At 37.5% G+C, this 18,356-nt stretch overlaps 1 protein-coding gene across 1 annotated transcript in view; it reads right to left on the bottom strand.

The window, feature by feature from the left end:
- Positions 1–236: 236 nt before the first annotated feature.
- The window catches only part of LOC107584919 (metabotropic glutamate receptor 6-like), a 70,314-nt gene continuing 52,194 nt past the window's right edge, over positions 237–18,356 (bottom strand). Inside the window, exons 5-11 of the mRNA XM_016271688.1 lie at positions 13,218–13,372; positions 12,519–12,659; positions 12,125–12,325; positions 7,505–7,644; positions 6,207–6,830; positions 2,864–3,175; positions 237–245 (exon numbers count right to left, since the gene is read on the bottom strand). Of these exons, the coding sequence (XP_016127174.1) occupies positions 237–245; positions 2,864–3,175; positions 6,207–6,830; positions 7,505–7,644; positions 12,125–12,325; positions 12,519–12,659; positions 13,218–13,372 (1,582 nt within the window). The remainder of the gene's footprint in view (positions 246–2,863; positions 3,176–6,206; positions 6,831–7,504; positions 7,645–12,124; positions 12,326–12,518; positions 12,660–13,217; positions 13,373–18,356) is intronic.

The raw sequence follows: 18,356 nt of genomic DNA, 5'->3' as shown, positions 1-18,356 counted from the left end.
GAAAGAGAAAACATCAAATGTGAAATGTTACGCAGGGAATTCTGGCAATGTCAATTTAAGTTTTTTTCACTGTAAATTGTACATTCTTTTTCACTTCCAAAAACTCTATTTTACCATAAAATTAGTTTTTCGCCGTATATAGAGAGGGGGACTTTACCATTAACCAATTAATATGTTTTTGAGTCTGTTACCATTAAAATCACAATCATTTAACAACTGGTAACAGTTTATGAAAACTACTTTACCTTAATCACAAAAACAATAGAAGACACAAGAGACATACATGTCTATACAATGAGGGCAGATGTCTTTTTGTCCAGAGTGATTTACCCTGTACTGACATGAGAAACTCTCTGTCTGCAGTAGCCTGGGGTAAAATTACGTGTTTAAGGGCGCCAGAGCGATAGGGCAAGTTTGAGAGCATGCTAACTCTTCTCTTCAGGGATCAACGCGGCTAACAGCACACAGATCACTGCTTATTACTGTCAACCAACAGTCAAGCTGATTATTTGTGCTAGCGTTTGTTTCTGAAATGACTGAACGCACAGTTCAGCACTATATGGTGCTTTGCGGTCAGTGAAGTTACCAATTAGATAGGTGTCGTATTCCCATAGGTTGATGGGGTTCAGCTGAGGGTCAGCTGATGCGAGCTTGACTAACGTGACCTGCAGAACTAACGCTACGCTTGATTTGAAAGAGAAAACATCAAATGTGAAATGTTACGCAGGGAATTCTGGGAATGTCAATTTACGTTTTTTTCACTGTAAATTGTACATTCTTTTTCACTTCCAAAAACTCTATTTTACCATAAAATTAGTTTTTCGCCGTATATAGAGAGGGGGACTTTACCATTAACCAATTAATATGTTTTTGAGTCTTTTACCATTAAAATCACAATCATTTAACAACTGGTAACAGTTTATGAAAACTACTTTAACTTAATCACAAAAACAATAGAAGACACAAGAGACATACATGTCTATACAATGAGGACAGATGTCTTTTTGTCCAGAGTGATTTACCCTGTACTGACATGAGAAACTCTCTGTCTGCAGTAGCCTGGGGTAAAATTCCGTGTTTAAGGGCGCCGGAGCGACAGGGCAAGTTTGAGAGCATGCTAACTCTTCTCTTCAGGGATCAACGCGGCTAACAGCACACAGATCACTGCTTATTACTGTCAACCAACAGTCAAGCTGATTATTTGTGCTAGCGTTTGTTTCTGAAATGACTGAACACTATATATGTGCTTTGCGGTCAGTGAAGTTACCAGTCTGCTCTTGTACTGTTAAAGAAATACCATTATATCTAAGCAGCTTTAAAAATGCAAATCATATCTAATATTAACCCTCTGTGAAGCTACATGTGTATAATCTAATGGGATTACAATAGATAAACTACCGTTCAAAGGTTTTGGGTCAGTATGATTACTATTATTATTTTTTAAGGAAATTAATATTTTTATTCAGCAAGGACAATTGATCAAAAGTGACAGTAAAGACATTTATAATGTTATAAAAGATTTCTATTTCAAATAAATGCTGTTATTTTGAACTTTCCATGCATCAAATGTATTACAGTTTCCACAAATAATGGAATGGCTGCTGAAAATTCAGCTTTGCATCACATGAATAAATTACATTAAAAATTTTTTTTTAAATATATTAAAACACTTTTATTTTAAATTGTAATAATATTTCACAATAAGAGTAAACCTAAATGAAAGGATCAAGTACCCCCTACAGTTCTTTTTTAGTTACTAGAACTCTTGTGTAAGTAAGCTATACTAACTAAGCATCTGTCAGTACAACATACTATTGCTATTTCACTTTACTTAGTTTTTTCAAGGCAATCGGTTTGTATGCTTTTTTTAAGTAAGCCCAACTAATTAGATTTTACAGTGTATGGAACCAGCAATGCAAATAAAGATTCTTTATTTTTAAGAGTGTGCTCCTCTCCTAAAACACCACTGGAATCACTTCTGAGGTGGCTTTTTACTAGCATGCGATGAATGAGGTCAAGTTCAACCTCAAGACCATCCTAAAGATCTCATTTGCACTGCTGCATGTTCAAACTTGGTGCATCATGTTCGGTTACACATCAAACCTGGCAAGACGTGCTAGCATGCAAAGTCTGAACATGTGCACATTGTGAGGAAGAACATTAAGATTCAACTTAAATTTCAGTTTGCTATTATTATTAAAGCTATTATTATGATTTCAGAATATGTGGAATATAGTGCATGAGTCCACTTTATAGTGCATTTTTGTCACTTTATACACTACCGTTTCAAAGTTTGGGGGCGAGATTTTTTATGTTTTTTATAGGCCTATGTAAATATACAGTAAATACAGTAATACTGTGAAATGCTATTATAATGTTTTTATAGTTTTTATAGTCTCTTATGTTCTCCAAGCCTGCATTTATTTGATTAAAAAACACGAAAAAAACAGTAATATTATGAAATAGCATTGCAATTAAATATATGAATATATTTTAAAATGTAATGTATTCCTGTGATGACAAAGCTGGATTTTCAGCGACATTTCTTATTATCAATGTTGAAACAGTTGTGTTGCTTAATATTTTTGTGTAAAATGCAATACGTTGTTGTTGTTGTTTTTTTCCCCCAGGATTCTTTGATGACCAGAAGTTCAAAAGAACAGCATTTATTTGAAATAGAAATCTTTTGTAACATTAAATGTACTGTCACTTTTCAATGTAATGCATCCTTGTTGAATCCAATGAATAATTTATTTCAAACAAAAACGACATGATGGCAAGTTAATGCTTTGCATTTTTTGGGTGAACTACTGTACTTGTTTACCAACATTAGTAATGAATCCCATTATAATAACCATCTCACCTTCTCAGTGGACTGTGCTGTGCCAAAGAAAATAGGCACGAATGCCAGCCAGACGATGCAGGTGGTGTACATGGTGAAGCCGATGGGTTTAGCTTCATTGAAGGTCTCAGGCACACCTCGGCTCTTGACCGCATACACAGTGCACGTGACCATCAGCACGATACTGTAGCTCAGGCAACAGATGAGCGACAAATCAGACATGTCACACTTCAGGATGCCACGCGCCAAATCTGGATTGGGCGGCCGCTGCTCCTCATAGTCCACAATGGTGTGTGGCGGCATCACACCAAACCAGATGAAAACACCTACAACCTGCGGAGAGAAGGGAGGAAGTAAAAGCTGATCATTAATGACGAGACTGAGTCAGAAGGGCAGACTCATTTGTCAAGAGCTGTTGTTAGATTGATGTGGAATAAAGTTGTACAAGAAGCTGTGTCTTCAGCAGACACGACTTTGCACAAAATTACAGGTTAAAATAGACCTGCTATCAGCCTGATTGCTCTTAATGATGGGTTTTAAAGTGCTTTCTTAAAGACGAAAAGATAAGTTCCTTTCCTCGCTTTGTAATAACGTGAACAGATATCTGAAACGAAAAAAAGGGGATATGTCTAGTTCAGTTGAAATGTAGCACTTAAATTTCCAGTGTTTTTAATTCTGAATTAAAACGTTTTGTGTATTTTGACCATGATAAATGTAGACTGTCAGAAATAAAATAAAAAATACTATGCACCCTTTATAATATGCTGTTACACTTTTTTGTCAAATTTTTTTGAAATAAATAAATACTTTTATTCAGCAAGGATGCATTAAATTGAGAAAAAAAAGTGTAAGTAATACATTTATAACGTTATAAAAGATTTCTATTACAAATAAATGCTGTTCTTTTGAACTGTTCTAAAGAATCCTGAAAAAATATCATCATATACAGTATTATATATTAGAATGATTTCTGAAGGATCATGTGATACTGAAGACTGGAGTAATGATGCTGAAAATTCAGCGTTGCATCTCATGAATAAATTACATTTTAAAATATATTCAAATAGAAAACATTTATTTTAAATTGTAACAATATTTCACAATATTACAGTTTTTACTGTATTTGATCAAATAAATGCAGCCTTGGTCTGCATAAAAAAGTCTTTTTAAAAATCTTACAACCCCAAACTTTTGAACGATAGTGTAAATACTGTAGATAGCCGTCCTTAGAAATGTCCTCATTTTTTATTTGGTGTTCAAAATGTAAAATAGTTACTTTTATGCTAGATATCACACATTATTGTTAAAAACAAAACAAAACATTATTTCTTCAAATACTATGTGTATTTTCATTTAGTAAACATGTTCCTAAGTCAACAACATCCGTGTTATTTATAGATGTGTCTTATGTCACAAACTGCTCAGATTTGTCAAAGTCTGTAATTAAATGTTATTATGAACTCATATATTTCCAATCAAATTCAGACAGACAGCTTCAGACATGAAAGTATAGTCTTAATTTTCTTAATTTACTTCTGTCAAGTGAGTTATTTACTCCTTTATCTAAAACTGAAAATAAAAGATGAAACTGAAATGACAAACTCTATGTAAAGAAATAATATTTTTTAAAACCATTATGTGTAATATCTAGCATACAAGTTACTGTTTTAGATTTTGAACACTAAATAAAAAACAAGGACATTTGAAATGGGACGTCTGCTCACCATAAATCATAATGGAAGTGCGGAGGATCACCGGATGAGAGCAGCTGTTTAGAGGCGTGATTTAGAGAGCATCCTTTACACCGGTTCTCAATGGGAACATTCCGACTAGGAAGTGACTCATCCCGATTGAAGGTGCTCATCAGGTAACGCGCAAAACTTTCCGAGAAACTTCTACGGCTGGGAGGAGAACAGAGCAGCAGCCGGGTGGCCGGCGTGTTGCCGGGGAGACAGATGCTGCTGTCAGAATCGCTCAGCAGCATCGTTCTCCACTCAGCATCGGTGACACATCTGCGCTGGAGGAGGTGCCGAGAAACGTCCTGCTGTCAATCATTCTCCCTGCCGGTGAGTCATGCGCATAATTCTGGGGCAAAACTCCAACTACAAAAGCTTCTAAAATATTATTTTGTAAAAGTTCAAATCAGCAGTTTTTAATCGCCGGAGAGGTGTTTATCAGCAGACACGATGTGTATTTCTTGTCACCTGTAAATCATTTTTTCGCCTTTATTGATGTTGAATCTGTTGCTTTTGCACATTAGCGTGTTTGGCACGTTTGCTGGCACAAGCAGAATGAAGCCCAGGCACTCAACATGATGAGGTCTGCAGGCAGCTTATCAGCTTCGGCGAAGTGTACAAACACAGGAGAATCTGCTTGGCTGGGAAACTGTTATTGACAAAACCTCAAAATTCATCCATAGGGTCGTGTTGAGAATGGAACTACAGCACAGGGGCTTTAGTTTCCATAACCAGTGGCTCTGTGGCGCTCATGAACCTGTGTTTGGCTGGAAGGTAGACAGACACGTTCATGTATGTTTCATGTAAGATCAGGACTTGCTAGGGTGCCTGTCTACAGAATTCAATGTGATGTACAGCAGAATTTTCTTTATTAATTAAATTCATTCATGTTTTATTCAATAATTCAATGGTTTGGCCTTGCATTTATCATCGAAGCTGCCACAGCAGTTTTTAATAAATGCATGAACTAAAAGTTAAAGGTGATGTGTGTTTAAGATAACTCTTTTTTAATATTAAATACTTTTGCTATGCAAACTTCATATGCAGAGACTATTTAAATAACTCATTCACTGATTAATTTCCATTCAAAGGACTGGGGTCAGTAAGATTAATAATTTTACTAATAATATTACATTTTTTTAAATTCATTTATAATAATTTTAATGTATTACTTTTAACACTTGTGACAAACAAATTAAGATGAAATATTTTAGTTTTAAACTTCAAGGACACTAATCAAATTTAAGTACTTTTAACTAATAAGATAAGAACCCAGTTAGAGCTTCTTGAAGGAAATTAATAGTTTAAGCAAAGGTGCATTAAATAATCAGTAAAATAAGAGACAGTAAAATAATCACAGGAATAAATTAAAATACATTCAAATAGAAAACAATTAAATTGCATTAATATGTCATAACATTTCAGTTTTTACTGTATTCAAATAAATGAAGCCTTGGTAAGCATACGAGACTTAAATATTGTAGCTCGATGTTAAAAAATATTCTACTTTCCAACCAGCCCAACACAGTAAGCAGCTCCATAAGATTTGGAACGTATAGGATATGGGTTGCACCCTGCAGGAAGCAATAAAATAATTATGACTTCAAGCATTCATTTAACACCCTCACCTGTACTGAGATCAGTATGAAGGTTATCATAAGTTGCGATGTGGGGCTGATGAATTTTGGCGGTGTGACAGACTTCTTGCCCTGCTCGAAGATGCGATAGATCCGGTTGGTCTTTGTAAGCATGGCAGAGTATGTAATGCACATGCCCAGCCCCAGCAGCAGCCTGCGGAAAGCACACACCACCGTCCCTGGCTCAGCGATCATCAGGAAGGTGATGAGGTAGATGAGGAAGATTCCGGTCAGGAGCACGTAACTGAGCTCACGGCCCGCGGCCCTCACGATAGGGGTGTCGTTGAAGCGGATGAAGGTGATGATGACGGACAGGGTGGCCAGGATGCCAAGAATGGCCAGGAACAAAGGGATCATGGCCCAGGGTGAATGCCACTCCAGCTTGATGATGGGAGTTGGGCGGCAGGCCGTGCGGTTGGGGCTCGGCCGCATGTCGAAAGGGCACATCTCACAGTTGAACTCGTCAGCTTGGAACTGATAGCCATCACAGAGCTCACAGTGCCAGCAACACGGGACACCCTTCACCATCTTCTTCCTCTCACCTGAGCGGCACGGCAAACTGCAAACCGAGTCCGGCATCTGACGGGATCCACCGGTCCACTGCATCTCTTCCACCTGATGAAATACAGAGAATATTTACAAACAATTAATCTAGAAAACAAAAAAACATTTAACCTGCAGAACCAAATCAGTCATACTTGTATGTTCAAGATATGTTTTGGAACATACAGTATACACCAAAAGTTAGGGTTTTGTAAGATTTTGCAAAGTCTCTTCTGCTCACCAAGGCTGCATTTATTTGATTAAAAATAGCGTTACAACAGTAATATTGTGAAATATTATTACAATTTAAAATTACTGTTTTCTATTTAAATATTTTTTACAATTTTTTATTTTTTCCTGTGATGTCAATGCTGACTTTTCAGCATCATTACTCCAGTCTTGAGTGTCACATGATCCTTCAGAAATCCTTGTAATATGCTGATTTGCCATTCAAGAAACATTTCTTATCGTCACTTTTGAATACAGTTGTTCTGTTTAATATTCTTTTGGAAACAGTAATACATTTTTTCAGGATTCTTGAAATAGTGCAGAATCTGAAATGTTATAATTGTTAAAAAATAATAATAAATAAAACTTTAATAAAAAAATAAAAATAAAAATAAAAAAAGTGGGAAAAAAGGAGTCTTTTATGAGTCTTCAGACTCTTATGTATAACTCATACATGTTCTTGGATCCTTCAGGTGTGAATATGATTAAAGTGTGTGCTAATGTACAATTCAATTTACGCTGAGTCGCAGGTTATTGGTCCACTGGCCGATGACTCTGTATCCTGGATTGGTGGTGTTGGTCATCTGGTACTGAAAGATGTCATAGCGTCCAGGAGCATCTCCGTTCTCATTAAACAGAACAGCAGTACCAGCACTACCTGATAATCACAGAAGAAGTACTAGTTTAATTAGACTGTTTTGCTTTGATTTTGTCTTATGCATCTTTTTAAAGTAATTTGCATGTATTTCTATTAAAACAGGAAGTTGGGAAAGAACATTTCGACCTTTTTTGGAGCATTTTATCTAGATGCATATATCTGCTAAGTTACTTTTGTCAACTTTTAAGACAACTAAAAGCCAGAAAACAATTGTGAATTCTGGTCTTTGAAGAAATACATTACAGATGTGATAGTAAATTATAGCTGAGAACATCAGCTCTTCAGATGAGCGCGATCACAGCTCCCTGCTGCAGTGTGTGCAAACCTGGTCAAGAACTACAGGAAGCGTCTGACCTCTGTAATTGTAAACAAAGGTTTCTGTACCAAATATTAATTTCTATTTTTCTATTGTATCAAATACTTATTTCATGCAATAAAATGGAAATTAATTATTAAAAAATCATACAATGTTATTTTCTGGATATTTTTTTTTGATTCGGTCTCTCACAGTTGAGGTGTACCTACGATGAAAATTACAGATCTCTCCATTCTTTGTAAGTGGGAAAACTTGAAAAATCGGCAGTGTATCAAATACTTATTTGCCCCACTGTATATCATAAAGAGACGTCAGGTTCTAGCTTCACTGATCACCTCCTCTTCCTGTTACTCCGTCTTCTCCACTGAGCTCTGAACATCTTCACTTCGCTCTACACCCATCTGCCATATAGATGCTCCATTCATGCATACTTTACCCTGCTGCATGTCATTGCAGGCAGTGGTATCTGTTTTTAGTCTATGACTAGATTTGAATGGGAAACTCAGAATGCGTTAAATAGAAATATTCGGCTGTTTCCACGTGATTGGAAGTGCTTTGAACCTGTCTTTGTCAACCTGAGTATGTGTATTTAGTTCAACCATTAGATCCCTTCCTCCAACTCAGCAAGAACACATCATTGAACCACTGATAACCTGCTTTTCTTAGCCCTGGATGAATGAGGATTTGTATTTTCCTTGTTTGTTCTTTGCTGTGTAGGAGGAAGACCGCTTCATTTGAAATTCTGGGGTGGAAAAGGGACTTATTTTCCATGCAATTTTCTCCTTCACAATAATGCATATTGCTTGTTCAGCCAGTTCCCTCCAGGCGAGCTTTCACCAAATGTTTGCAAGATGACAGTCACTCTTGAGGAAGTGATTTAATGGGAATTCCTTCATGGACAGCTTCACAACACCAGAGCAAAGTTAGATTTACTTGCCACAACTTTTCTGGAGATGTTTTTTCTGTTTTCAAACTACACAGAACTACGAGGCCAAAGTGGTACTGTGAAGCACTATGCACATGCTGTATATCAACACCACATGTAAAAACATTCGCAAACAAATTTAACGGCACTATTGTCACACATTTCAAAATTAAATTGAATATTCTGCAAATAATATTGTAGGGCGGGACTTGATTTTCTCAGTCAGGATTTGATTAGACTGTGAAAAGTAGCTATAATATTAGTGGTTAATAGAGGTGGAAAAATTTATTTAAAAATTATAATTTTTTTTCCTTGGAATAACATGCACTTGTTAATTGTAGACCATATGTTTATTATTTAAATAAACAGATTTTGTAATATTTTATAATATAAAAGAATGTATAATATTTTAATAAAATTATTCAGCATTAAATGATGCATTCAACTGATTAGTAGTGAGAGTAAATATATTTCTAATGTTACAAAAGATTTCTATTTCAAATAAATGCTATTCTTTTGAATACATTTTAAATACAATTTTAAATACATTTTTATATTAAATTATATAAAATATGTTAACTGCTTTCAACATTGATAACAAAAATTAAACCTTGAGCAACAAATAAGCATATTATAATGATTTCTGAAGGACAATTTACAGGTAAATTGTAATAACGTTTCATAACAGTAGTTCCCTATCAGTCAGTCACGTTCAACACTACGGCTACACATTCGAAGTCGGAAGCAGAGCTGATGGCCATGCTCCTTCGAGCTGCCAAGTCTATCAGGCTGGAGGTGAACTCGCCTCCATCCCCCGAACATTTGAGGCTGAATGATTGGTCCACTTTCTCTACGCCACCGTCTCCCAAGTTTGCCCAGTAGTTCTCAGCAGTCCAGAAGCAGATGGAGTTAATTAAGCAGATTTTGCCTCAGCGGGTCACTCCGATTGTCAAACCGCCGAGGTCTGGGTCTTCGTTTGTCCGAAGGAACCCCCCTGAGGGGTCAACATCTGCTCTGCCCTGACCGGAATCCAAGGAGGAGACTCCTCAACAGGGGACAAACAGGTAATTTGTGGGAGGTCTGGCTCGGTGTCTCGCTTACGGTGCCATTCCTCTGGTTAGGGTAAGTGTGCTTATCTTCTTCAAGTAAGTTCTCTATCTGGTGAATCCTAGTTGATTCCTCCAACACCCTGTGGTATTCAGACTTAGCGGAGGAGTTTGTTGCCACGTCTAGTATTTGGGTTGCATGCCATTAGTCACCCTCTTTTACTGGACTTGGTGCCATACATGAGATTCCCTTTGCAATCCTGTATGTTTTTTTCCACGGTACGGTTTCCCTTGGTAGACCTGTGTGTTCCCTAGATAGTTTGTTTACTGTCAGTTCCTTTTGTGTTCTCCCGAACTCAGTCTTACTGTTCACATTCCGCACCCCAATGGTTGCTGAAATCTAGAATTATGAGAATGTTGGAACACCCCTTTTTTCAGCTTCCCTGGTAAGCCCGTATATTTGATAAATGATCTGGCTTATAGGGCATTGGGTAGGTTAGGGACTGAGGTGCATTTGTCCTGACACGCTTGCTTGTCAGCACCTCACATTCAATTTTCAGAATAGAGTTCTGGTTGTGGACCCCTAACATCAGTGTCGACGTAACATCGAACGTAACTGACTGATAGGGAACATCTCGGTTACGTATATGACCCTCATTCCCTGAAGGAGGGAATGGGGACATTATGCCACAACCGTGAACTGTGCTGAATGCCGGGATGCTTCTCGGCTCCTCAGCACAAACCTGAATGAGTGGATGCACGCCACCATCTTATATACCCGTATGTACCTTGGCTTGGCATGCAATTTCCACTCGCCAATTGTAATTGGCCGTTTCTTGTAATGCTCAGAGGTGATTGGGGCTCCCAAGTGAGACCCTTAACGTCAGTGTCGACGTTTTCAACTGAATTTTGATCAAATAATTTAATGTTTGCAAACACAAATTTTCTGTGATTTTCAGCCAATACCAATTTAAACTTCTTATACAGCGCATAAACCTGCTGTACTCTTTAATTATATAGAAAAGAGCTCACATTCTTCAAAATTTCCACATTAACATTTATTCTTTTAGCAGACACTTTTATCCAAAATTACTTACAAATAAGGCCAACAACAAACCAGTTCATCCTAACTTTCTCCAAAATAACTAGTCATACAGGTTTGGAACAACATAGCGATGAGTACATGAAAACAGAATTTTAATTTGTGGTTAAAAATTCAAATATCAATATGCATGACACAGTGTTCAATCCAAATGAGCCAGTGAGACAAAATTAAAGCTCTATATGGGGTTTAGTTTGGACCTTTGAACATCTTTTGGCATCCAGCCTAATGGCATTTCTGATGCCAGACAGGAATCATATTCAGTGATTCTGATCTAGCGTGATGTTGACTCACCATTGAAGTTGACGGAGTGCATCTCGGTTACGTATATGACCCTCATTCCCTGAAGGAGGGAATGGGGACATTATGCCACAACCGTGAACTGTGCTGAATGCCGGGATGCTTCTCGGCTCCTCAGCACAAACCTGAATGAGTGGATGCACGCCACCATCTTATATACCCGTATGTACCTTGGCTTGGCATGCAATTTCCACTCGCCAATTGTAATTGGCCGTTTCTTGTAATGCTCAGAGGTGATTGGGGCTCCCAAGTGAGACCCTTAACGTCAGTGTCGACGTTTTCAACTGAATTTTGATCAAATAATTTAATGTTTGCAAACACAAATTTTCTGTGATTTTCAGCCAATACCAATTTAAACTTCTTATACAGCGCATAAACCTGCTGTACTCTTTAATTATATAGAAAAGAGCTCACATTCTTCAAAATTTCCACATTAACATTTATTCTTTTAGCAGACACTTTTATCCAAAATGACTTACAAATAAGGCCAACAACAAACCAGTTCATCCTAACTTTCTCCAAAATAACTAGTCATACAGGTTTGGAACAACATAGCGATGAGTACATGAAAACAGAATTTTAATTTGTGGTTAAAAATTCAAATATCCAATTCAAATATCAATATGCATGACACAGTGTTCAATCCAAATGAGCCAGTGAGACAAAATTAAAGCTCTATATGGGGTTTAGTTTGGACCTTTGAACATCTTTTGGCATCCAGCCTAATGGCATTTCTGATGCCAGACAGGAATCATATTCAGTGATTCTGATCTAGCGTGATGTTGACTCACCATTGAAGTTGACGGAGTGGATGTAGCTAAGCAGCAAACGTCCCTCCACTGGGTCCATCTTATCACAAACGCCCGTGGCTCCCGGGCACAAATCCTGGTGCATGTTGTGCAAAGCATGAGCCATAGCGTAAACTGCATCAATTACAAACTGAACCTTGCCCTCTTGCTCATAATGAGAATCGCGACTAATCCGTTCTTCTCCTGAAAGAGAGAGAGAGAGAGAGAGAGAGAGAGAGAGAGAAAGGGTAAAATGAACACAGTGAGACAGCAAAGTGACAAATGAAAATACTTAGCTGAACAAGAAGACAGACAGAAGACATTAAAAAGCTTTTAAGGTCAGCTGTCATTGCTCCAAACATCAGTTAACTTGCAAACGGCTAACAGGAGCACTCACCTGTGCATTTCTTCTTTTCTGGGTCTATCTTGATACCTGGACGTGTCAGTTTGCACCTGAAGTCGTCCTCCCAGAATTCAGCGAACCAGATGTTCCTGCGGTTGTTCTCCAGGGATCGAGTGGTGAAGTACTGGTCAAATCCTGATTTAAAAGTAGAAAAATTACCAATTTTATCCTTATAGTGGAATCGATTGTAAAAAACACAGCATGAAATAGAAGTTGCAACCAACTTTACTACCATATTGTGATCTATTTCCAAGTAAAATGGCTATCAAGCAAGAAAGAAATGTAGGACTTAATTTTATCCATCGATTGTTGATTGTATTGTGAAAAGTGAGAGTGGTAGATTCACTCAACCATTTTTGATTCCCCAAAAAACATTTCAGTGAACAGTTCTTAAAGGAACAGTTTTTTCTTAGTGTGAAGAATCGAGGCAAACGGACCGAGGCGAACGTGATCACGAACGGACTGAGGGGGGCCCCGCTCCCAACCGGGCCCCACGTCAGCTAAGGATGGCCCTGGTTCTATGGATGTTAAAAGTTCTTCATGGAACCATCAATGCCAATAAAGAACCATTATTGGTGGAGTCCTAATTTTCTAATAAAAAATTGTATCCGCACAAATGAATCGATCACAATACAATCCGTGACATGCATTTATTTCATGACGACTTAAAGGATGCATATGTATGTTTCAAACCTTCAATAGAAGCTCTTTTGGGCAGAATGGTGACGGCACCCTCAGCCACGTCCTCCTGGTCCAGGATCGGAGAGCTCTTGGCACCCCAGCTGTCCGATCCCACAAACTTAAAATGACCCGTCAAATTGGACTTCCTTGCAGCCTCCAGGACCTGTCTAGACAAGAAACAGCCCAAATATACTTTTATACTGAAGCAAAGTCAATCTAACTAATATTATAGGGGACATGCAGTATTATCTTGCTACTATGCTGTATTTTTTGCATTTTGGACAGTAATTTGATCAGTTCAATAATTGCCATTCATGTAATTGCAATCATGTAGCACTTTAGATCATTTATAACAAAGAGAATGAAAAAAAGCAATAGAACTGGTGTAAAACAAACCACTAACATCACCTGTCATTTTGTTTTGTGTTTAAAAAAGCACCTCAGACATTAGATTCATGGCTATTTTGCTGTAACAAACATCTGTATGAAACTGATACTGTTACAAATGGAGAATGCTAACAGTGTTCAAATTAATAGAAAATAAATGGATTTCACTTGAATACTGTTACAGAAAATATTATATATATACAGTATATATATATATATATATATATATATATATATATATATATATATATATATATATATATATATATATATATATATATATATATATATATATATATATATATATATATATATATATATATATATACTGTATATACATACAAATTTGTGTTATTTGAATTATAATGAAATTAAATTATTACTGAATTATAAAAAATAATCTATTTTAATTAATTACTTTCAATAAATTTGTAATATTTTCTAATTTATTTAGTTTTTTTATTTATGCTTTTTGACACTTACATTATTGGAGCATGACCAAATTCTGAATATTTTTGCCAATGAGATGGGTGCATTCCTTTTTAATATCTGTCAGTGATCAACTTAAATGTAATTTGTCCATAAATCTAAAAGAAGCTTTGTGAGGAACCAAGCTGTGGAAGTCCTCCATTTTTGTATTATACAAAGCACAACTGCATGCATATATACACAAATATTAATCTGACATATAAATGTAAAAGTGTGTAAATGAAAAGTCCTTCATGAAATTCAAATATCAAATTAGTTAGAGTGGCACTTATCCAAGTTATTATGAATTAAGCCATTCAGTTATGCATTTGCTTTCGGCACTGAAGACGTGGTTGACAATTCACGCAGTGGGAGCGACAGCTCGTGTTCACAGGAGTGTTTTAATGAAGGGGAAACTTCATCTGCACAGACATTCTCCACTGCATAAGCCTGTCAAAAAGCATCATCAATGAGCCATATGGATTAGAGACTCTGACACCCAAACTCAGAGTGGCAAACCGTCACTCGTGAGTGTTGACAGCGATAGCAAAGTATTGACTTTTAACGGGGAGTGTTTGTTTGGTACTTCTGAATTTGCAAAGTTAAAAATGGAAAAAACAAAATCGCAATATGCAAGGAAAAATGCAATGTCCTGAATATTGTATCTGCTCTTATCATATATGAAAATGTCATCTAAGCTCAAGAGACCAATTGATAAAGTCTTATTTTGGATTTGACAGTATAGCACCTTCTATGTTAACATGTCCCATGCAGCCTTAGCACTTTCGGTGAAGGGTGACACCCCTGAGTTGCTCAAAGAGCAAAGTTGAAATCAGTGTTCATTTTGACAGCAAATTTTGATTTAGGTTTAGTCATAGTCTTTTGACTAAAATGCCATTTAGCTTTAGTCATATTTTAGTCTTCTGTATTTTTTCTTTAGTTTTAGTCTAGTTTTTAGTCTAAATCTACAATAAATTTAGTCGGCTAAAATCTAATGGGTTTCCAAATTCACTAGGCTTGAAATTAAGGTTTTATTATGATAGACACCAGTTTAACTGCGGTGACACACAACATGCCTTTATGTTAAAATTAAATAAAACCACTTCTCATAAAGAACAAGAACATGGTCTTCTTTTCATTGAAATACAAATGGTAATTTCTTTATAACAACGTGTTAACCACATTTTTCATTCTTTCAAGCAGACATTTTTCTTTCTATAAATAAATTTAGATTAGTCTTTAGGGCTACTAAAGTGATTCAGTCAAAAGGAGTGAGTGATTTTCTGTCTTTCTTTTGTTGCTTGATTAACATCAATGCCACAGACAATAGCAACTTAATTAGGCTGCTGTCCCTTTAAAACCGGATACACGGATGCAATGTACTAATACACATCCAATATTCTCCCAATTGTTTATGTTCACATTAGTGATGCAAAGTCCGATTCATTTCCGCAAACCGGTTCTTTTCGGACAGATCGGCTCATTAAACCGGTTCAAAAAGCCGATTCATCGGTTCCTGACGTCATCAAGCAATAACGTCTCTCTCTACACATTTCTTTTCTAACAACTCAGTGCCATGTTGTATCAATGAAAAATTCAAATAAGTCATTTGTGTCAACACAGATTGTAAATAAAGTTATTTGTGTGAAAGCATATTGCTGATTATTGCCATATAATTAACTTAAGTTAATGGACAGTTTCATTCGCGGATCCTCCGATATGACTGACTGACCAATATTGACAATATATTATGCATGCATAATAAACTATTGTACAATTTATTTACATTACTCGACAGAAAGTTTTTTGCAGGTTTTAATAAAATGTAAATTAATAACAGTCATAATAAGCATATTTCCTGTACGCGCCTCAGGCTTGCACAGTATCGCCAACTCACTCATTAGAATCTTCGGTAATCCTCGGCAAACTTCGACAGTTGGTTGAACCGGCTCATTTGATTCTTTTTGAGTTGGATGTGCTACTTCGGCAGTGTGTCCTGCGTCATCAACCCGGAGCAAAAGTTCGATTCGGTTCAATTTGTGAACCGGCTCAACGGGTTACTTCCTGAGAACCGGCTCAAAAGAACGATTCGTTCAAGAACCGAACACCACTAGTTCACATAAGACATAACCGAGTGTGTTTACGCGAATACTCGTCAAAACAGACAATTCTACATAATTTTGTGTGTATTTTTCCGTTCATGAGACGAGAAAGAGCCTACGCGCACGCTGTGTGAGAGGCGCTGCTTCGATGTGTGCGCTCAGAAAACCAAACAGAATTGAGCTCTCTCTTGCGTCGTAAGATTATCCATATGCCTGCTCTTCTCTTACTCCTAGATATGGACATTTTTGTCAGTCACTTTCGTCAGTCACTAGTGCATCTCTTGAGATCAGGGGAGTGAGGTTTACCTGCACAGCACCTACTCGCTGGCCTCCGTTACACTCACCCCCCTAATCCTCACTCCCATCCAGGTCACGGCACCAATGTAACCCCTCTCTCCCGGGTCCTCACCGTCACACCTCGTTCTCGTTCCGAGTGGGTCTTGAACCCGGGTCTCCAGCATGGGAGGTGGACGCACTAAAAAGGAGGCTTGTTCTTGTTGTTTCAAGGAGGATCAGGGGAGTGAGGTTTACCTGCACACCACCTACTCGCTGGCCTCCGTTGCAAAAGCTCTTCCCAAATCGTCCCTCCCTAACATTTTCATCTCGTTTTTATTCATTGCCGAAAGTATCAATAGATTTTCGTCATAGTTTCTGTCATTCAAAACAAATTTTAGTTTGTCATCGTCTCGTTTTCGTCGGTGAAAAAAAATGTCACCGGTTGAAATCACAGATTTGATACTTCACACTCTTCAGATGCACAATTATCATTTAAAATGAAGAAATATTCTGTCTTCCCTTGTTATTTCACTGGCAGGTAATTGAAAAGCCAGTGAAACATCATAACATCTGTACATAAACATTACTGTAACTAGAGTTACAGTGGGGCAAAAAAGTATTTAGTCAGCCACCAATTGTGCAAGTTCTCACACTTAAAAAGATGAGAGAGGCCTGTAATTTTCATCATAGGTATACCTCATCTATGAGAGACAAAATGAGAAAAAAAAATCCAGAAAATCACATTGTAGGATTTTTAAAGAATTAATTGGTAAATTCCTCGGTAAAATAAGTATTTGGTCACCTACAAACAAGCAAGATTTCTGGCCCTCACAGACCTGTAACTTCTTCTTTAAGAGCCTCCTCTGTCCTCCACTCGTTACCTGTATTAATGGCATCTGTTTGAACTCATTATCAGTATAAAAGACACCTGTCCACAACCTCAAACAGTCACACTCCAAACTCCACCAAGGCCAAGACCAAAGAGCTGTCAAAGGACACCAGAAACAAAACTGTAGACCTGCACCAGGCTGGGAAGACTGAAGCCAGGGACTCAAATCCTGCAGTGCCAGACGTGTCCCCCTGCTTAAGCCAGTACATGTCCAGGCCCGTCTGAAGTTTGCTAGAGAGCATTTGGATGATCCAGAAGAGGATTGGGAGAATGTCATATGGTCAGATGAAACCAAAATAGAACTTTTTGGTAAAAACTCAACTTGTCGTGTTTGGAGGAGAAAGAATGCTGAGTTCCAAAGAACACCATACCTACTGTGAAGCATGGGGGTGGAAACATCATGCTATGGGGCTGTTTTTCTGCAAAGGGACCAGGACAACTGATCCGTGTAAACGAAAGAATGAATAGGGCCATGTATCGTGAGATTTTGAGTGAAAACCTCCTTCCATCAGCAAGGGCATTGAAGATGAAACGTGGCTGGGTCTTTCAGCATGACAATGATCCCAAACACACCGCCCGGGCAACGAAGGAGTGGCTTCATAAGAAGCATTTCAAGGTCCTGGAGTGGCCTAGCCAGTCTCCAGATCTCAACCCCATAGAAAATCTTTGGAGGGAGTTGAAAATCCATGTTGCCCAGCGACAGCCCCAAAACATTACTGCTCTAGAGGAGATCTGCATGGAGGAATGGGCCAAAATACCAGCAACAGTGTGTGAAAACCTTGTGAAGACTTACAGAAAACATTTGACCTCTGTCATTGCCAACAAAGGGTATATAACAAAGTATTGAGATGAAATTTTGTTATTGACCAAATACTTATTTTCCACCATAATTTGCAAATAAATTATTTAAAAATCCTACAATGTGATTTTCTGGATTTTTTTCCCTCATTTTGTCTCTCATAGTTGAGGTATACCTATGATGAAAATTACAGGCCTCTCTCATCTTTTTAAGAGGGAGAACTTGCACAA

The sequence above is a fragment of the Sinocyclocheilus grahami genome, unplaced genomic scaffold (assembly GCF_001515645.1).
Source record: "Sinocyclocheilus grahami isolate Dianchi unplaced genomic scaffold, SAMN03320097.WGS_v1.1 scaffold64.1, whole genome shotgun sequence".
NCBI lineage: Eukaryota > Metazoa > Chordata > Actinopteri > Cypriniformes > Cyprinidae > Sinocyclocheilus > Sinocyclocheilus grahami.
This window is presented reverse-complemented; position numbering and strand designations above follow the sequence as displayed.